Below are 20,662 nucleotides of genomic sequence, written 5' to 3'. Positions count from 1 at the left end.
TTCACAGAAATAAATGCTGGAACCACATGATTCCCAAATTAAATATCTATCTATTCATACCAAAGCTGCAAGGCAGCGGGAACACAGATGTTTTGCTCAGATTCCAGCCCTCCACTTGTTACCCCACAATCCAAAAGCCAAACTGTAATCAGACTGACTTCAGCAGTAACTCTGGCCTAAGCAAGGTTTTGTCTACACTGTGAAAACTGGGACTTAAAACACTAAAAAGATAAAGTGCTCAGGATTTTCATTTAAAGTTCCTGGCTCAAGTTTACCCTGAAGGCTCCATTAGGTATCTGAACTATAGATGCTAACTCTATTTGTCTTTTTTTTTTTTCTCTATTTCTAATACAGTTCAGCTAACATGAAAAATGACATTTCTCCTTTTCCCACTCCCTATTTTACTTTTTCTCTTAGTTTTTGGTGTAACACAAGTGTAAGTTGCACAGGTGATGCCTCTGTGATGCTGTTCTGCTGAGGAATGCCTGAGAGCAGATTCCAGCTAAGGCTGCAGGAAAGGCAGCACCAGACAAACCATCAAAGTTTGAGTTTTGATGACTGTGGTCAACAAATTTGACACACAGAGACACCAAACAAGGGACATAACTCACAGAGCAAGAGCTGCTCACTTGCACAGCTGCTTTCCTGACCATACTCACACACTAAACCAGGAGCCTGGCTGGTATTAAACGCCTCTTAGAAGCCAAACAACACCTGCATTAGGGGCTACAGAATGGGCTGCTGAGATTTACATCCGAACCCCAACCCCTTCCAGGAACAGATCCCACTGCCTCCCAGTATGCACTGCATCCAGACTGTGTCTTCACAGATGTTTTGGGGTTTGGTTTTGCTCTTTATAAAGCAGAAGTTTATACTCTGACAAAAATTGAAAACTAATGAAAAATGTATTTATATATAATAAAATTTTCCTTGGCTAAGCATTTAGAAAAGGTTTTGGAATGCACATATTGCATTTTCTGTCCTAGTGAATTTAAGTAATTGGCTTCTCTTTCATCCTTCCCCCCTGCATACATTACCCACTGCAGCTACACTTTTACCAATTTAACAACAGAATGCCTTCACAAAAACAGCTCAACAGGAACTTTTATAACCAGAACAAAGAACTCAGAACCTGTCTAAACATACAGGACACTATAAAGGGGAGAAGGTGAAGTTTATTCTAAAGCTCAGAGAACCAGAATGCACAGAGCAGCAGGCACTTCATCTGTCATGAGCATGTGGAACACTGGGTTTGATCTGAAGTTCAGATTCCAGATAATGGGTTCTAGCATAGCAGACCCACCTCTCCTTTCCTTACTCTTTGTGGAAGTGATATAAAAAAATACAGATATTTTTAAAAGCAGAAGTAAGCAGGTATTTCTGAACTCCATGTAAGTTTTTAATTAAAACTGAGAAAGGACAATGAATCTCCATTAGAAAGAAAGTTATAAATCTTACCTTTGTCAACGACATCCCAGACTTCAACTTTCACAATGTCATCAGTGGCTGGAAGCACAATAGAACACAAAGGGTTAGAAGGTTTCAGTAAAACACCCATCACTCAGAGAGCCCAACCCAAAGCCAACATGGAGGAATGTCAAAGCATAGGAATGCCAAAAGAAAAGCAAATTCTGGGCAAGAAGAAAACCCAACCACAACAAGAAGGCAGTGAGCTGATGAGGGTCCCAGCTGTCCACCAAAATCATGCTATCTAAAAAACTTCATAAATACTCTTAATCACATAACTTATTGCTGGATTTCCTTGCTGGCTCATGTCAGGTTTGAAGCATGTTGTAAGTATTTTGTGTAGATTCTTTTCGTAACATAAAGAGGTGTACAAAGCCTTTCAAAAAAGATAAAAATCTGTCTAAAAATAAAAATTTTGAGGATAAAGTCTGGTTTATAAACAAGGCATACAACTGGAAAAAGGAATACACATATTTAAGAAAGATCGACCTTACAGCATTTCCATGTGAACGTGACAGCCAGTGCTGAGAGTCCTGCAGCTATAGAAACCCATTCTCTCTGCATATTTCCAGGTGCATTTTGTGAAAAATAAGGTCTCACTAGCAATTTTGCTTCCTATTGAGCTGCAGCATCAATAAATTATAACCAGCAATATCTATCTGAGTTGTTAAAATCTGAAGCAAGACATGCAGAATTCTAACTCCAGTGATCGCTGGTACCCACAGGCAGCCACTTCCCTTTCAGGTGGCATGCAGGATGAGCAGCTCTGGTTCAATGTTTCCATAGAATCCAAATAAGCAGTCTGTTTTTCAGGAAGTTGTTCCAAGAAACAGCTGCTTTTTGGAAATGTTACAGGCTTTGAAGCGAAAGCTTGTACTTGGAGCAGCTCTGAACATAAAGCTGGAATAGGAGGACAATGCCTCAGAGCAGAAAATAATACCACAGGATGGCATGAGAGTTTATCTAAGTGTCATTATCAAACCAGGAAGCATTTCTATACAGAACTCACTCTTGGCTTAATTAAATGTTTCAAAATATTGTACAGATTGATTATGAATAAAGGAAAACTTTGATCCTTTGCTTCTGGAGAAAGACCCTTTTTTACATTTATTCATGAAGCAAAATCAGCCTCTGTTTTCCTCACAGTAATCCTGCTTCTCTTCCCATGTGCCAGCTGGGCAGGGGGCACTGGATGAACAGGAGACTCCCCCCCTCCCCGGGTCAGCCCAGGCAGTGCCTTGCAGGACTGAAAGCACACAGGAGTACAGCACCTGCAGCCCAAAAACTTCCGCTCACACCACGACACTCCACTAATTAACTCAGTCCCTGAATATTTCTCTAGATAATCGAATCAGGTAGGGTAAAGTCCAACCTATGAATCACTCACCTGGCACCCAGCTGAGCCAGCTCCTCCCCCAGGCATTGGCACTGCAGGAGCTCTCCCTGTGCCCCTGCAGGTGCTGGGACACAGATCAGCTACTGGAGGTCTGCCCCCTGATTCCTGCCGTGCAGCTGGCAAGGCAATCCCAGTGCCTTTCCACAATCAAGGTTTGCTGCAGAAGAGATATTTGCCTTCCCCAGGTTTTGCACGGGCTCAGGAGGAGCCCAGGAGGCTGCCTGTTCTTTCCAGAAGTGCCGTGTGAAGCAGCACATCGGGACTAACAGTTGAGAGAAGTGAGGCCTTGGGCTGACAAGGGAGCCTAGCACTGGCACTTTGCTCCTGAGCTCTCCACCTCCTTCCCAGGAGCCAAACACACCCTCAGTTAGGACGTGTTGGCCTGCTGAGTGATTCCCACAGAACTGACACCCTGCTGAGCAGCAGCAGCCCCAGACAGCTGAACCCCCTAACCCCACAGACCTGCTTTACACCCTTCTGGATGACAGGAAGGGCAGAATTTCTCAAAGAAAACAACTGCATGAGGCCCAGGAAAACCGTATTTCCACATGCTCTTGCTAGCTCATAGCCAGGAAGTTCTTCCCTTTCATCACTAGTATCATTCCTGATTATCCTGACCATGCAAGAGGATAATTACTTTAGTGCTGCTGCGTTGGCTTTGGTGTGTGACTCATACCCAGCAGCATCTCACTCGAAGCAGCTCTGTGGCAGCAAAAAGAACTCCAATTTATCCCTGCAACTCCCTAACTTGGATTAGCACAAACCACGGATCAAAGCACTCTAAAGGTCTGTCCTGAGCTGCTGTTTGACCAGTGGCACACTGAACACTGCTTTCCTTCAAAATGATGGAGAGCCATGAGAAGTCTCCAGTTGCAAGAAAGCTCGTTTAAAAATAAGAATCATCACATTGTGGGTGGTTCATCACCAGGAACTCACAAGCTCTCAGACATTTTTTACCCTCATTCAATGACAAGATTCACTTCATATGATCTGGATCACGTATCCTACAGTGCAAAGTAACTCTGCTATCCCTCACTCCCCCCCTCAGGCATTCAAAAAATCTGAGCACAACTATTTGTCAATTTTTATTTCATACTCCCTTTCTGAGGCTGCCAAACAGAGAATAAAATTGGTGACTAGTACAATCCAAAAAAGTGTTCCTTAAGGTCAGGAATGGTAATTCCTTACTTGGACACAAAAATTACAAATACCCATTAAAACTGGCACAGAAAAGCAACTTTGTTCATTCTGAATAAGAAGTAACTCAAATTCCTCTACCTTTATTAATTCCTCCAGTATAAAATCTCTGAAGGTGCTACATTTTGCATCTAAAATTAAATTCTTCTAAGACCAGGAAATGTAAGAATCCTTCAATACTTGACAGTGATTTAATTAACATCTGTAAATATTTGCCATCAACTACCTCATAATGTTTATTCAAGGTAGCTTGAGAGCATGAACAGAGGAAAAACAAACTTTATTTTTCCTCTACAGATTAACTTGGCCAACAGGGCAGGATTTAGACCTGAACCAAGTACTCTGAGTGCCCATATCACCAATCTTGGATGGAAGCTTCTCACAGCAGGAAGCAGACTTTACAATGTCTTTAAAATGAGGGTTTCTTTTTGAAATACATTTTAAGAAAGTAAATGGAAAATTTTCTATATTAGTGGAAATTATTACTTAGACCATAGACCATGTTTTACAATGTAAAAGAAACACAAATGAAAAGCACCATTTCAGGTACAGCCTTGCAGGTAGTTTGACAAGGTCAGCAACACTTCACCCTGAGAAAAGTCCATCAGCATGTGTACACACTGTGGTCAGCTCTGGCCACGGAGCTCTACAGAAACGCAGCACACCGAGGTCAGAAGTGAGCCCTAGAAATAACCTACACACCTGTGGGTCTCAGCACACAGCAAAGCCAGCCTCAGGTGTAGGTGTTTTCTACCCCAGGATTGCATCAGTGTTGAAAAAGCAGTGCCTGAGCCTTGGCTCAGGAAAAGAAATGCAGACACAGGTGAGATGACTGCATCTTCCTCCAAACACCTTTTTGCATGTACACATTTAATACCTGTTCATGGACACAGTTAGATATGAATAAGCCTCCTAGAATAAATTCCAGACTCCCAGGCTGTTTCTACCTCAAGTGTTGTGTAACCTGCACCCATCAGAGAAGAAACCAAACTCTGATGCTTGAACCCATGATACTTCAGAAACCCACAATTAACACTTGATGCATTCTTTACACTTGGACATCTAGGAAAGAGGAATTTTATTTCTTACTCTGATCTAAGTCTGTTTAGGCTGAAGCATTCAAATTTGATTTTGGAGATAGTTTCCATCATCCAACTTGTAAGCTCTGTGTTCATTCCTCAGTAACTGATGTGCTGATATCCTGAGAGAGAGGAAGAGGAGTGAGGGGAAGGATGCCACAGCTAACATACACCATGCCAGAGGTTTGGCTGTAGATGGGAAATACCAGTGTGTGACCACAGCAGATCTGCTGGTGAACACATCCTGTGGATGTGTGAGCATTATCACGAGTCTTGGGCATCATGGTATCACCTGGCAATACAAATCTGGGGTGAATCAGACAGAGCACCCAATTTGGTGCTCACCCCACTGCACAGGGTGTTCTCCCAGCTGGGAGGAGCTGGGCAGTACCTGATTCAACAGAAGATCAGAGTGAGGCAGATGGACAATGTCTGATAATGACAAACAACTGCTGACCTTTTTCATACAGCACACTCAGACTGACAGAGCACTTTCATACTGAATCAGGAGTTCATCCCACAAGTCTGTGGCATTCTTGATCAGCAACCTGAAAGGTGGACTTAATGAGCTGTTGAATCACAGCCTCATGCAACTTCAGTGCCTGCAGTGTCTTCTCCAGGTGGGATACAGGGCTTGCAACCGGGAAAGTAAAAATTAAAAACCACATCTGATGACTCAGACTCCAGCAAGAACTTAAAAAAGGCACTGGCACTTCTGTGCTTCAGTAAGACAGCCTAGAGCTAATAGTACTACAATAATTTTTGAAGCATCATCTTCCCCAGTCACCAGATGCTCTTTATATTTTCATCAGTGAAATCCAGTTTGCACCATGTATTCACTTCTAGGCAACACAGTAACACCCAAAGCAGAGTGGGCCTCAGAGACAGATTTATACAATAACCCCTCCTCATTAACATGTCAAGCATATTACAAATATTTCAAATACTTTAGACCACCTATTAAACACTTCCCTTGAATTATGGCTTCCACAGACATATTCTTTAGCACTTATAATACAGAGCTTCTGACAAAATTAAAAACATGACTAAGAAACTATGAATAATAAATTAAAAAGAGTGATGAGAGACCATTTTGTCTCCCAAGCAGACAGAGAAGAAGTAAGAAAATGAGGCTGCGGTGGAATTTCCTCCCCCAGGGCACCGTCCCATGACTGTCACTCCCTCCACCCTCTTCCATCTTACTTTTGTAATTCCAGTGGATGCTGGTGACTTGGATCTCCTGAGTTGGAATATATTCCTCAATAAATTTCTTTCCCTGCAGTCGGTGCCAGAGTGTGGTTTTCCCAGTGTTCCTGTCCCCTCGGATGACAATTTTCACTGGAGAAAAGAGCAAGCAGACAAATAAAGTGATTAAACCAACTTGAAGAATGCTGTGAAAAGCATGTTAACTTTTTGCAAGCATTATTCAGATGCAATTAGTCCTCCCATACTACACAGGCACGATGGGGTTCGTTAGAAAACACGAGCCTCAGTCATTTAAATTAGTGTTTATTCAGTAACTCACACCAGCTCAGCAGAAAGAACCAACAGCAAGGTTGAAACTTCAGAATCTGCACAGCTTGAGCCTCTGCTCTGTAATGGGCACACTTGACCCCTTAAGCAAACCAGCAGCAGTTTGGTTCAGGCTTTAAAGGAAGCAAAGGCCTGAGCCCCAGCTGGACCAAGAATTCCTCTAGGAAAGACAGAGAGGAGCAGTGATACAGCCAGCATTGATGCACGTGAGCTTGGAACACCACACCAAGCATGGATTAGCACAAGAATACCAGGTGGCTTTTCCAAGACTCATGTATCAAGGATCAAAGAAAGATGTGGGCACAAGCAATCTCCTGCACACCCTGCCCATCGAACGCAATCAGACTATGAGCCCCCACGCTATCCCATCGATATGACAGCCGGGACGAGCCTCCCCTGAGCCCTCCGTGCCCGGCTGTGTGGCTGCATGCTGGGGACCTCCCCTGAAGCTGGGACACCTCTTAAGCTTCTCCTTGGGGCAGAGACCTTTTACCCCTGACAGATCAGCAGTCTAATCCAAGCTCTTTCTAAAGACCAACTGTCTGCCAGTGAGTCTCCCCTTCTACTGGGACACCTCTCTAAGTCTGAGGTCCCTTACCTGGGAATAAAACATCCCTCCTTGCCCAACAGATCCTCAGTAAGGGACTGATGGCATGTGGAGTTAATATCAATGAAATTGATACTCAGTATTAATTACTATAAACTCTGTATAGATAATTCCATTAGACATAAACTGTCCAAGTCCAAGTCTGAGACTAAGATTGGACCCAGATGCACCTAAGCTCCATCAGGAGTTTAGAAAGGGGGTCCCCTCTGAGCCTCATAACCCAACAGGAGGGTCTCTGTGTCACTCGTTCCACCTCAATTCTAACTTGATTTTCCTCGGGGTGTTTCATGCATGTGGTCAAGTAACAGAGTGAACTTTGCCATCGACCTTTGTCAAGTCACACTTTAACAATATCATATTTAGAACATTTTTGCTCGTACAGCTGCTGCTCATTCTTTAAGTGATCTAAATCACCCATTTGCAACATCTTCCTACCCTCCTGCCTTCTCTACCTCTCCCTGGCCCTTACTCCTACTTTGTCATACCTTATTCCCTTACCAGCCTTTTCTGCCCGGCTTTTCCTTCCACTACCTCCTCTATCCTTTCCCTTTCTCCTTAAACACCTCTCATGCCTTGAGAGAACAGAATCACAGAATGATTTAGGTTGGAAAGGACCTGTAAGATCAACTATTCCAACATTCCCTCAGCACCACCAAGGCCACCCATAAACCATATCCCCAGGTGCCACATCCACATGGTTTTTAAGTCCCTCCAGGGATGGGGACTCCACCACTGCCCTGAGCAGCCCGTGCCAGTGCTGGACAGCCCTTTCTGCGAAGAAATTTTCCCTAACAGCCAATCTAAACCTCCCCATGAGCAACTTGAGGTTGTTTCCCCTCCTGTTACTTGTTACTTGGTAGAGGAGCCTGACCCTCACCTGGCTACAACCTCCTGTCATCAGGCCCTTGTGCTGGTTGCTTCAGTTTAGACAGAAACACATTCAAACTCTTCCAAGGAAAGCAAGTGTCCAAAATATCAAAAAGTGTAGCAATTAATATGAACTTTCCAGAGTCAATTCAAATGTTATCTTGTTCTTTCTGAAAACACTACCTATTATTTTCTAAATTTTCTGTTACATTGTGGAATTTTTTTTTAAATGCCATTTTTGTTTTTAGTGGCAACCACACGGCTACTGGAAAACATAAGCTGATCTAAACTGAATTTTTATTCTTGTGTTTTGATTTGGAGCTGTGATCCCCTGGAAAATGGGCCACCTCACAGACACCTAATGGCAGTCAGGTGATTAGCATTAGGTTGTGCATCATCATTTGGGCAAGGAGATCTGAGACAGAAGGCTGCCTTCTGCTGCAGTTCAGGAGCTGCTGCAGGCATTTCAGAGAAGAGCTGAAGAGGTCAGCTTGAAGATAAAACATACACAAAGTCTGTGGAGGAGTTCTGTCTAGTGCTGCAGTTCCACTGTGCTTTTGTTCTTGTACACAGAGGTTTATTCTTTTTCAAAACTACTTACTAACACCACACCAGGATAATAAACGCAAAAATGAACACAGTATTTACAGGCTGACTTCACTTAAAGGTCTCAGAGCATCTCTGCAGACACAACAAACGAGTTCCTGCATTTCCTGTCACCTTGTGTGTGATTGTTTCCTACTTACAGATGGTAAAACTATCAACAGAACATCCCTTAGATTTTTTGGACTCATGAAGCAAGTCCATGGCATAGGCAGAATGAGACTCCATTTGTCCCCTTTCAAACCCAAACCTTTCCAAATGCTCCCACTGCCTGCCCTAAAATGTTCAAATTCATATCCCCCCCACCCCAGAATGTGGCAGGAGATACTAAAACAATGAGTTTTAGGGGCAAATAGACCCTTCCTTAAATAGTCAGGCTGGTCTCAAGGTGCACTTTCAGGATCACTACCAGATGATGTGGTTGTGAGCTCTCCCCAGAAGGAACAGTCTTACCTCCCCTGGGACTTTCCTCATGCCAACACCATTTTTTATGCACTTAAACATGGAGCTGGATCAAGAAACTGAACTGGCTGAGAAATAACCTCAAAATTATCCATTTTCAGTTTTCTTCTTTAGCTCCAGTGCCCAGCTGAATGAACAGCATGAGCAGCATGTGGGAGGCATGGCTGGAGTGCAAGGGAATCCCCCCAGCCATGATCAGCTCATGTTTAGATCAGTGCAAGGTGCTTGTGGCACCACAAGCTCAGTCTGAGCAGGTCCAAGGGCCCCTTCCAGCTCCAGCACTCTCCATTAGGATCTCTCTCCTCCTACTTAGTGCACAAGTTCTCACTGACTCTTTTCCTGAAGAAAGAAAAAGTCTTTAAAAACAGAACAGGAAGAAGGCAGGTGACACAAATCACTTTTAGCAAAGCCAAGTGTATTTGGGACTTTGGCTGGGGCAGGTGTCCTCAGTGACAGGCACCGGCAAGGCAGGAAGAGCTGAGTGAGCTTCCAGTGCACAGCCAGGCTGGTGCACCATAGGCCTGGGCTGTGGCTGAACGTGGAAAGAGGAACAGTAATTATAGGTGAGGTTAATGCTGTCAAGTAAAACTGTTGCCTTATTTTGATTCGAAGTTAAACCAGTACTTACTGCAAACAGCCAGAGGTTTGTAGCAGACAGGAGAATTATCTGTGGGAAGAAGGGTAGGGATGGGGAATAGATCAAGAGGCAAGGAAAAAGCTAAACAAATCACTTTATTCATATTGTCATTGCATCAGGAAAAACAGAGGGATTTCCATTCTCCAGATAGGGAGATGGAAGCAGAGCAGTGACGATACAGGCCCAGAGAACAGGTCTGAGACCAACTCAGAACTAGAAATGAGGAATTCCCAGCTCTGCCCATATTCCTCCAGGACTTGCAAAGATCCACAAACTAATAACCCCATGGAGAGGGTCAAAACCTTACCCTCATTAAGGTCTTTGGGACTTCAGCTGAAATGCTTTGAGCTTGTTCTGCTGCCAAAAGCAGCACCACCTGCTCTGCAGACCCCCCCCAGGCACACTCCCCGCAGGTACAGGTCAGCAGCACGCAAAGCAGGGCTGGCACATGCTGCACAAACACCTATGGCAGCCATAGGGGAAAAGAAGGTGGGAAGTGGCAGGAAGAGGAGAAGCCTTTCTTTTGGGAGTTGTGCTGAATGGAACTACTTAACAACGAGTCCGGGAACTGTGACTCTAAAGCAACACAAAAGAAGTAAGGACTATAATGCTTACTAAAAAGGCTTACTAAATGTACTAAAATACATGGTATTAGTTAAGTTTTGTCTTTTAAGGAATATGCTAGGCAGAAAAAGTAGTAAGGAGAGGGAGTGGGGGAATTCTTGGAGCCACTGCCTTTGGTATACCAGCACTGGTGACTGTTCAGCCTGTGCTTCAGGCACACCCAGCAGTGGGGTTTGTCAAGAGGCACACTGGATGCAGTGTGTAAAGGCCAGAGCCATGTCTGGGGAATAGAATGGATGAATATTTGGCACCCCCATGTCTTTTGTTCCTGTCCCTGATCAGCAAATCCCAGGGAATGCCCAGCCAGAACCACTGTTTGCCCATCACTGCCTTACATAAATGGTCACGTTTGAGTGCCCTGGTGCTAAATTATGTTCTGCAACTGCTCTTGTAATTTGTTCAAACAAGCACTGCTGCCAAAGGCATGAGAGCCACTTCCTCCTACCTGCTCTTGCCATGGCCCCTCATGGGGCCAGCACAGCCCTGGGAACAGCCACACAGCACACCTGATCCAGGGTATCCCAAGCAGGAAAACAAGACTCAGTTTTCACAAAGACTGGCTCCCCACCCTTGGAATCATGATCCCTTATAAACATTCCAGCCATGACATACATGGCACAGACCCACATCATTTACAGCTCTGTGCTTTCTGAGTGCTCAGGGAGATCTGGTGTTTACCGGACGCAAACCACAGCAGTTCCATGCAGATGGTACAAAGTGTGTGTGATGGAATGCAGTATGGAAATGCTCTTCTTTTACAATACGATGTCCCAAGCAAAGGACATGATTACTGCCAAAGGCTGGTACCAGCCTCTGTTCTCATCATTTTATTCGAAACCTAAACCTTCCCACCTTGCAATGCTCTTCCTTTTGAAAACTTGACTGTGTGGGAGAGGGACCATCAAAACAAATCATTTGGGTTCAACTTAGTGTTCTATTCTACTCAGGGTCTGTAATTGACAGTGCCATTAAAACACCTCACAGCCTTCAGCACCACCTCAAACACGGGGCTGTCTGTTACAAAATGTACCTGAGAGCCGTAGGGCTGGCACAGCAGGGGCTGCTCTGCTGCTCTGAGCCCAGTGAGGCAGCCAGAGCCAGGCATAAGGCCTGTGTCTCAGTCTGCTTTATCAGTGAACAACCCAAGGTATTCTCAGCACACTAAATATATTTCTGGAAAGAAAACAGGCTTCATTCAGGATCTGTAGTGGTCTAATGCAGCAAAGAAACATTTCTGCAAAACAAATCCCAGAGCCCTTTGGTTTAAGTTTAGGCAGCTTCAGGGAAACAGAGGAGTTGTAAAGATCTGTGTGCGCTAACAGTGGCTCCAAACCTGCACGCCTCTGCTGAATGTTAGGGATTTGCCAAGAAAGGAGAATTGGCAATGCACAGGACTTGCAGCTCTGCCCTTCCTGAGCAATGGCCCTTGTAATGACATTCCTTCACAGCCCACCTTCAACTGAGACCACCTCACCATGCTGGAACGTTTCCCATCTACCCCGTGCCATGGCTATAGGGGGTACCTGGAAGCCCTTTCGTAAGCCAGGCTGTATCTCCTATAAATATTAAATAACAGTGATGCTGGGAAGAGTTACTATGGAGATTGGAAAGCTTGCCTTAAGGCAGTGACAGAAAGCTGCAGTTTTATTTCAGCTATAAAGCAGTAACTAGAACACAAATCCTGGTAAGACAGAGCACAAACCAAAAACCTTTCCTGAGGCTTTCAGCAATGAGACAAAAAGCAGCGAAGCTACATTTGACATTTTTGGCCTTGCACGAACAGCAAGGCAGGTACCATCCACAGGTCTGGCACGACGCAGTCACCACGGAGCAGAGCTGGTCCCATCCTGTGCCAGCAGGATGCAGCTGATCCCTTCTGCCCGCAGCACAAACCTCTCCTGTCTGAGAAGTCAGCTCCTGGCTCTTACATAATTCACAAGCTGGTATTAGCTACCTGATCTCCAGCACTCAGCTGCCAGTGCAGCACACAGGTCTTCTGGGCTGTGGCCACACAAAGCCTCTGCACAAACCAACAGTCTGAGACCAGCAGATCTCCAGGTACGTGTTTAAGGACGCAGTGCTGTGTTCCAAGGCAGCACTTTGTTCCTCACCCCATCTTTCACTGGAAAGCCAGTCTCAACAATCACACTGCTGCTGTTCACATCCAGGACTGCTTGCTAAGACACTAACTAATTCTATAAATTAAACAGCACTGGCATATCTGCAGATGTGCTATGGGTAAAGGCACCAAATGCTTCTCTAGTAAAGTAGAGCACTTCGAAACCTCAGTCCCAAAGCACAGTCAACAGCCGTAACGTTAAACAAAGGAAAAAACACCCCAAACCCCAAAGTGCTAACTTCATCACGTTCTGTTTCAGACCAAGATCCAACAGAAGTTCTATTTCTTCAACGCGTGTGCCTTCACAGAAAATATCCAGTGCCACGTTTACAAATCAGTCTTTTTCCCACCTGCCAATCTCTCAGCCTTCTGCAATCTGCTTCCCCTGCCTGCCTGGATCCACATAGATGAGCTGGTACTTGCAGCACTCTCTGGAACCAGCTCTATTTTCAGCAGGAATGACATAACTGCTGTCCCTGTCTCACAATTGTTACTTTGGGACGTATTTCACATACTTGCAGTGCCCTCCTGAAACACTGTATTACAAATCACCTTTACTGAGCTCCAAGGGGAAAATGCAGCCCTAAGCCTCAACACTGAGAGGAAAGGAATTCTGAAAGCATTCCCCGAGAAAAGAGCAGATATATCAGTTGCAGAAAAGACAGTCAGGATGAAATTATGTACCAAGAGCACACAGAGGTATTCACTGTCCACCTTTTATTAAAGCCTGGCAGGGCTGAGCTTTTTAATAGACTCTTATCATACAACCACTAGAGCTTAATTATAAACACCATTATCCTGGGCTGCAGGGAAGGTCACCCACGCACTCAGAGGAGTTACCCTCTCGATGCTTGAACTGACACAAACTGATGTACAAGGCGCTCTCTCCTGTGCCACAGCCGGCAGGCAGCGCTCAGGGACGCTGCTGCACCGCGGGTCCCGGGTCCTGTACCGAAAGAGAAAAGTTTCCCGTCCCTCAATCCTCCCACGAGCTCCAACATTTAACTCCAAACTTGGCTTTGAGCGAATGCGGATAAAAGCACCAACGTGCATAAGGAAAGCACACGCACTCCCAGCCCCTCTGCGGTCCCCGGGCACCCCACGGGCACCAGACGGCGCCGCCCGCCTCCCCCCGGGCCGGCCGAGCCCCCCGGCCCAGCGCTCCGACTCACTGTTATACTGGACTCCCTTGGCGAACCTCCTCTGCAGCGCCTGGTTCATGGACTGCAGCCCTGCCGGGATGTTTTTGTCGCGGACCGCAGCCTGGTCCGAGCCCACCAGCTTCTTCAGGGCCGAGAACATCTTCGTGGTCCCACACCTGCACCCCGGGGAACGGGCCGAGCGCGGGCTCAGGGGCCGGGCGGCCGCGGCGGAGGCACGGGGCGGCTCAGGGCTGCGGCGGTGCCGGCCCGGCCATGCGGGGCGGGGGTGTGCGGGCTCGGCCCGGCGGGAGGAAGCTGCGCCGGGGGAGGGGGGGGCACTATCGGGGCATGTCCCGGCGCGGGGCGGTGGGGACGGGCCGGGGTCCGGCGCGGGGCGGGGGGGCTGGGGCCGCTCAACCCCGCCGGGGGCCGGTGCCGGGGGCCGGGCGCGGGGAGCGGGGGCGGCGCGGGCCTCCCGCCGCCGCCATCTTGCCTCTTCCGCCTCACCGCGGGGGGCCGGGGCACGCGCGGCGCGGATACGGAGGCCGGCGGGGGACAGAAGGGCGCGGAACGCGGTCGCCGCGGGGACCCCCGGGAACTCCCGCCGTCACCCTCTCGAAAGCCGGGTGTAGCCCAACCCACCCAGCAGCGTAACCCCCACAACCCCGGCCATGCCCTCCTCGGACCCCCACAGCCCCCCAAGATCCTCGCGATCCCCTCCCGGCAGCTTTACAGCCCCCCACCCGTGACCCCCATAACCCCACACGAGGCCACCGCAGCACTCCTGGGACCAAAACACCTCTAATCCCTTCCCGAGACCCCTGTACCCACTGGGACTCCCATAACCCATGTTGTCCGCTCCTGTGCCAGCCCCATTTCCCCGTGACCCTCATAATCCCGTAACTCTGTTCTGTGACCCCTCAGGGTCCTCTCTGACACCCCGTAATCCCATGCTGCAAACCCCATAAAATCCCCGTGACTGCCCCATGCCCGTGCCCCCCATCTCGGCCACACACAGCTCTCCCCGGTCCCACCGTGACCCGGAGCCAGCTGCAATCATTCACCTTTACGGAGACTTGTTCCCTCCCTTGCTGTCCCCTTCCCGGCAGCCCACCCCCATCCCCTGGGAAATGGGGGCTGGACCGCATCCAGCGGGACCCCCTGCGCCTCTCGGTGCCTCCCGGCCCTGCGTGGGCAGCGGCCTGAGGAAGGGGCAGAGACGCAGTGGGGAGAACCCAGTGACCCCACAGAGGTGGGGACACCCCACCAGGGAGGCCAGAGAGGGCCCCTCCTGCGCCCCCCACCCTGCTCCCCGCCGGCTTGAGGATGGACACTGGGCTCTTCGGTCACATTAGGGACATTTACTGCTGGAGGCATCTCCCGTGCTGCCACAGCTGCCAGCACCGTCCTGCGGGACCCTGGTGCTGGGTGCCGGCCCCTCATCCTCTGCCCGCATCAGTTCGAGAGATGCAGAAACTCCTCATCCTCTGCAAGTGGAGAGACACAGCAGGTGATGGACAGAGCCCCCGGACCCCTCATCACCCTGCAGTCACAGACGATGGGTGCTGCTTGCCACTTTGACCCTGCCAGCAGTGATGGATGAGGGCAGCAGTCCAGACCCTCTGTGCACACCCATGTGCTGTCCTGCACCTCATGTCCCACCAGCCGCCATGGTGGCATTAATGTACTTTATATTGCTGGCAGGGATTATAAAAGATGGGTTCTGCCCTAAGACGGGCTCTGTCTCACATGCATGGGGTCAGGCGAAGTCCCCAGCTCCTGCCCTGCTGGGAGCAGGCTCGCCCAGGGCTGGATGTGGTGGAAGATGCCTCAGTCAGCCCTCTCTGTAGGAAGGTTTCCTCTGCCACACTCTTGACAACCTGGTCATGGAAACCCCTGCACTGGCTGGAGCTGGGGGGCCTGGCAGGTGTCACACCCCCGACAGGGACTCTGGGTTGGTCCTTAGTTGGTGTCAGGGTTCCCACACCCCCAAATCTTTCAGCCCAGGGGCTGTTACCTCCACTGCTCCCCACTGCACCCCGACCTGCCTGGGGACGTTCCCCCTTCCATCAAGACCATGCTGAAGTTCAGTCATGGCCTCAGCATGTCTGCAGCCTGCCCAGCCCTGCTGTGCCATGCTGTCTGTGGGTTAACGGCCATATTCCCCACCCAGGACAGATCCCTCCTAGGCACAGCACAAAACCATCCCACCCCTACCACAGACCCATGACAAACCCATCCCAGGCCCACCATGGACCCATCCAGAGTCAGGACAGACCCATCCAGAACCAGGACAGCCCTGTCCTCCCCCCAGGCAGACCCAGACAGGAGGTGGTGCAGGCTGCTGCCCTGGGGTAGGGGACAGGGGGAGTACCTGCCAGCTGAGGAGCCCCGCAGTACTCCTTGCACTCCTTCTCCGAGTAGAACTGGTTCCCGTTGCCCTTGCAGCCCCCATAGCTGAAGGTGATGCACTTGCCCTGGGCTGCATCGAAGGCCCAGCGCGTCACCAGGGCCTGGCAAGGACCCGGGACAATGGGCAGCCTGCAGGCAGCTGCAGGGACAGGAGCTGTGTGAGGCAGGGGTTCCAGGGACCCCCACACCTCCCACATGGATGCCGGACATGTGGCATTCAAGGCAATGCTCAGACCCTTTGTGATGCCTCAGCAAAGGCACCTCCAGTGCCCCGGGCCAGCCAGGATTCTCACCCTCGGTCCGGCACGCCTGCAGGCACTCCTTTTCTGAGTAGAAGTTGTTGCCGTTGCCCAGACAGCCTCCGTAGAGGAAGGTTTCACAGGCCATGGAGGAGGAGTTGTAGAAGAAGCGGGAGAGCATCCCGCTGCAGGGCCCAGGGTCCCGGCTCAGCCGGCACGAGTCTGTGGACCAGCACACCATGGGTCACAGGCAAACGGGAGTGAGGGGCAGGGGGGTCCCGATGCAGCCCCCTCCCCTGGGACCTACCTTCTTTATTTCCAATGTAAGTGGGCAGGGGTCCTGCGGCTGAGCCCTCCTCCAGGGGCAGGACTGCTCTGCGTGCCCTCTGCACAAGTAAGGAAGCACAGAGCTGCCATCAGTCCCTGCCTGTGGGGCCTGCTGCCCACCCCATTGCCCCCACGGTGGGCTGTGTCAGGGGCACCTCAGGCTCCAGCCCTCTGTGCTCCCAGCACGTCTCCAGTCACTGATCTTGGGTGGGCAGGATGTGATCCCTCCACACCTCGTGATCTTCCCAGCCCTGTCCTCTTCCAGGGTGGGGTCCACAATCCCAGGTTGTGGATGAAGACACCCAAAGTGCCCCAGTCATGCCTCATGCTGGGGATGTGCCTCCATGGTGTGTGGAGCCACTGCCCAAACAACATGTCCTGCCCATGGAGCCTTCTCCCTGGACACTTGATCTCCAGTGAGTTTGGCTTGGAAGGGATGTCTCTGGCCTTGATCCACTTCAGAAGGTCCCAGCTGGCCACTCACCTGGGGAGCATTTTCAGTCTCCTGAGGAATACATTCACCTGGCCCGGGAGCAGGAGAGAAGAAGAGCAGTGTGAGAGGAGAGGTGTCCTGACAACCTCACCTCAGTGAGTCCAGCACTGTGCACATGCAGGACCCTGGGCAAGGGGCCACCCTACCTGTTCCACCCAACGTTCTTCCCCTCTTTCTGCTTTCCACCTCCCGCTCATAGAAGTGCCACCCTAAAATCCCCATACCTCCCTCCATCTCCCTGAAGTCCCCACCCCCCCCCCGGATCCACCTAAAATCCCCACATCCCCCCTGTATCCCCCTAAAATCCTACACACACACACACACACACACACCCCCTCCATCATGCTAGCCCCTTCTAAACCCCAGCCTGAGCAAGGAGCCTCACAAGTGCTGGCAGCACCCAGCCTGGGGACCAGTCATGAGTGTCCCATGCCCTCATCCCAGCACAGTGGTGTGGTTGCATTGACCTGACAGCCCAGCACAAACCCCTCTGACTGGAAGCTGATTCCTCTGGTGGAATCCTGACTGATACATGGCCTTATTTCCTTTTCATCCCATGCTACCAAAGCATTTGTCTCTCCTCCCTCCCTGCTGACCATCCCCCATCTCCCCAGCTTGGCAGACCAAGAAGGAGCAGCTGGAGTGCTCTGACAGAGAGAGATGCATGCCCCGTGGGAGGTTACCTCTGTTGGCCAGGATGAAGATGGAGTCTTCGGGGATGCCCATCTCCAGAGCCAGCTGATGGAAAGACTCAACGAGGTCCTCCCGCAGCTCCGGACTCCTCCCTGGGGAAGAGAATGGGCTGTGAGTGGGGTTGGTGTGGGAGTGCAGCCCCCAAGCACCCACTGGGCCCAGGTGGCTGCAGGCAGGTGCAATATCAGCCTCCTGGTCCTTCCCAGCATCCAATCAGGGAAGCAAAGGTCGAGCCCAGCCATTGACCTTGCACTGCTGTGTCCACTCTAAACCATGTCCCTAAGCTCCACATCTGCATGTTTTTTTGACAGGGACAGTGATGTCACCACTTCCCTGGGCAGCCTGTTGTTCTTGAGCAGCCTCGACCAAGGGCTTGGACAAAGTGGGTTTAATGTTTCTTAATCACGGAAGACAGCCTCTCCTGCCACTCCAGGGCTGGGTTTCCTCTAAGCAGGTATCACCACCTTCATCCCAAATGCCATGCTGCTTTGGATGTTCCTTGACTGATGTGGCTCTCATGGAGCCATGAGACTCTGCCTCTGCCATGCCAAAGATGAGCTGGTCTAAGCCACCATTTCCAAAGCCCATGGTCAGGTCCCTCAAGGCTAATGGAGCTGAGAGACGGTTGGGTGGTGTTTCTGAGCTGTGCTGGTCCACCCCAGAGCCTGCTTGCCCTCAAGTGCCATGGCCAGACATACCGTACAGCTTCAGGGTGGTGCTTGGACCAAAACTGCTTTTCTTCTTCATCAGAATGACAGCATATTCTTCATAGTTGGTACGGAGCACATAGGACTGGATAGACACATCCCATTCTGGGTGAGACAGAGACACAGAGATGTCATTCCTGCCCCTCTCAGCGAGATGGAGCAGTGTAGGACAGCCTCAAAGCTGGGGGCTGAAATCAGGCATCTGATTAAAAAACCATGATTTTTAGGAAGCAAACTCAGATACAGCCATGACACCATTTAGGCTCATCAGCCTCTTAGCTGAGGGCATTGGAAACCAAGAGCTGCAGACAACTGACATATCACTAACGCTCCTGCAGTGTGGCTGGTAGGAACCTGCCCCAGCTGGGACCCTGCGGACAGGAGCGACCTGCTGCAACATTTCATCCTCCTGTGGCTATGCAGGGACAGTGCTCAAACAGCCCTTTCCCTGCAGCTTTACTCTGTACTTTGGCTGGAAATACCCAAACTCTGGAGTGGCCTCTGAACCCTGCTCTCCTGAGCCCCTTCTCCCTCCACCAGCTGTCCCCAGAGCTGGTCCCCATCTCCCAGCCATGCCTCAGCCCAACTCACTGGGGTTGTAGTAGATGTATTTGCCAGGGGTGCTGGTTTTCTGGTACTCCCCTGAGACTTGTGTGCAGTCGCCTTGCCTGGAGGGAGGAAGAAAACAATCAGCTACTTGGAGGGATTGTTTCCCCTGGTTTTGGCATAAAAATCATGTCTGGGGCACCGAGGCCATGGCGCAGGATCCCTGAAACTGCCCTGCCCAAGACATTGGGTGTTTGAGCTCAATCCATCCCCTCCTCAGGGCTCGGATGCCAGGCAGAGCAAATAGCCCCCGTGTCTGTCCCAGCCCCTGGGAGAGGGAGCACCCCTGGGTGGGGTGGCTTTGGAGGAGGCTCAAGCCCCTCCCGCAGTGCCCCAGCAGTGCCCCATACCGCAGCCTGGTGCTGGCAGTGCTGATCTGGTCGGCGCTGGGGCCGGGGCCCAGCACCAGTGTGCCCATGCTGAACTTGTCCTTGTAGTTCTTCATCCATTTGCAGGTCGTGCCGATGGCGACGTCGAACCACTTCCCGTACATCTGCAGGGACAAGAGAGAGACGTCTCCACCACGGGCCCTCCTCACCAAGGTGGGACACCTCCTGGCTTTGTGCAGAAATGAAATATTCCTGACCCAGAGAGAAACTGGGAGATGATGATGCTGGGTGCAGAGGCCAGAGCTGCTGCAGGATTTGGGAAGAGTATCAGCACTGAGCGGGATTTTCCTTGGTTCCCTGACTACAAGGCAGGGCTGGAGGCATCAGGCTGGCATTCCCTCATGTATACCGGTGGGACCCGGACCTGGGCACACGTGCAGGGCTGTATGAAGCCTGGCAGGGGACAGGGCGCGTTGTGGGGGATCTCCCAGGCAGCCTGCATCCCACAGAAATCCTGCATGCTGAGCCACAGACATCCCATGGGACCCACCTGCCCGGGAGCTCGGACTGCAGCTGCCCTGCCTGGGGTTTGCCAGGATGAGGCCACCCACCCCAAAGGCTGGCACCCCCTGAGCAGCACCCAGGGAGTGCCAAGCTGCCGATGCCTGTCCGGCACAGCCTGGCCTGGGTGTGGGCAGTATTGCCCTTCTTTCTGGAGGAAAATGAAAGAAAGCTTACCCCATCCCTTTTGCCCCCAGAATTAAGGGACCACAAGCTGCCATTACCTGCTCAGCCTCAAAATTCTCCTGCACTTGGATATCTTCCTCCTGGTCTCCGATGGGGGTTCCATTAGCCACAGTGAGGAGGAGGAGGAGGGAAAGGAGACCCCAAATAATCATGGCTGGCGGCTTCGGAGTGCTCTGAGCCTCAGCACTCCAGTGGGATCCCGGACTCTGCGCTGCCCCCACTGTGCAGCACTGTGACCTTCAGACCAGGGCCAGCGGGGCCAGCCAGCCTGCGGGGGGGCTGCCGGGGGAGGAGGGGTGTACGGCACGGGGAGCACCACTGCCCTTGGCGGTGGGGGGGATTTGCAGGGAGCTGTGTGGGGTGCAGGAGTGGAGAT

The 20,662-nt window shown here is 50.5% G+C and overlaps 2 protein-coding genes across 4 annotated transcripts in view; both read right to left on the bottom strand.

The window, feature by feature from the left end:
• The window catches only part of RABL6 (RAB, member RAS oncogene family like 6), a 50,409-nt gene extending 36,396 nt beyond the window's left edge, over positions 1–14,013 (bottom strand). The window contains exons 1-3 of one of the 3 annotated variants that reach the window (XM_048325419.1): positions 13,764–14,013; positions 6,343–6,477; positions 1,459–1,506 (exon numbers count right to left, since the gene is read on the bottom strand). In XM_048325419.1, coding sequence (XP_048181376.1) covers positions 1,459–1,506; positions 6,343–6,477; positions 13,764–13,893 — 313 coding nt within the window. In that variant the 5' untranslated portion in view covers positions 13,894–14,013. Of the gene's footprint in view, positions 1–1,458; positions 1,507–5,149; positions 5,262–6,342; positions 6,478–13,763 lie in introns of those variants that run through there. The other 2 variants (XM_048325421.1, XM_048325420.1) reach the window with 2 other exon arrangements.
• Positions 14,014–15,079: 1,066 nt separating this feature from the next.
• LOC125336882 (alpha-1-microglobulin/bikunin precursor) lies at positions 15,080–20,522 on the bottom strand. The gene is made up of 10 exons (XM_048325992.1): positions 20,325–20,522; positions 19,561–19,703; positions 19,196–19,272; positions 18,596–18,709; positions 17,888–17,989; positions 17,196–17,233; positions 16,692–16,770; positions 16,439–16,606; positions 16,108–16,284; positions 15,080–15,220 (listed from the first exon to the last, which is right to left on the bottom strand). Exons 1-10 carry the CDS (start codon positions 20,436–20,438, stop codon positions 15,189–15,191), a joined length of 1,044 nt encoding a protein of 347 aa, XP_048181949.1. The 5' UTR covers positions 20,439–20,522; the 3' UTR covers positions 15,080–15,188.
• Positions 20,523–20,662: the final 140 nt, after the last annotated feature.

This window comes from Corvus hawaiiensis, chromosome 21 (genome assembly GCF_020740725.1).
Source record: "Corvus hawaiiensis isolate bCorHaw1 chromosome 21, bCorHaw1.pri.cur, whole genome shotgun sequence".
Classification (NCBI taxonomy): domain Eukaryota; kingdom Metazoa; phylum Chordata; class Aves; order Passeriformes; family Corvidae; genus Corvus; species Corvus hawaiiensis.
This window is presented reverse-complemented; position numbering and strand designations above follow the sequence as displayed.

Coding starts and splice junctions, on each gene's coding strand:
- LOC125336882 (XM_048325992.1), bottom strand. CDS start 20,438: ATGATTATTTGGGGTCTCCTTTCCCTCCTCCTCCTCCTCACTGTGGCT. Junction 17,990..18,595: donor CACCACCCTGAAGCTGTACG/GTATGTCTGGCC, acceptor TCTCTTCCCCAG/GGAGGAGTCCGGAGCTGCGG. Junction 16,607..16,691: donor TTACATTGGAAATAAAGAAG/GTAGGTCCCAGG, acceptor GCTGGTCCACAG/ACTCGTGCCGGCTGAGCCGG.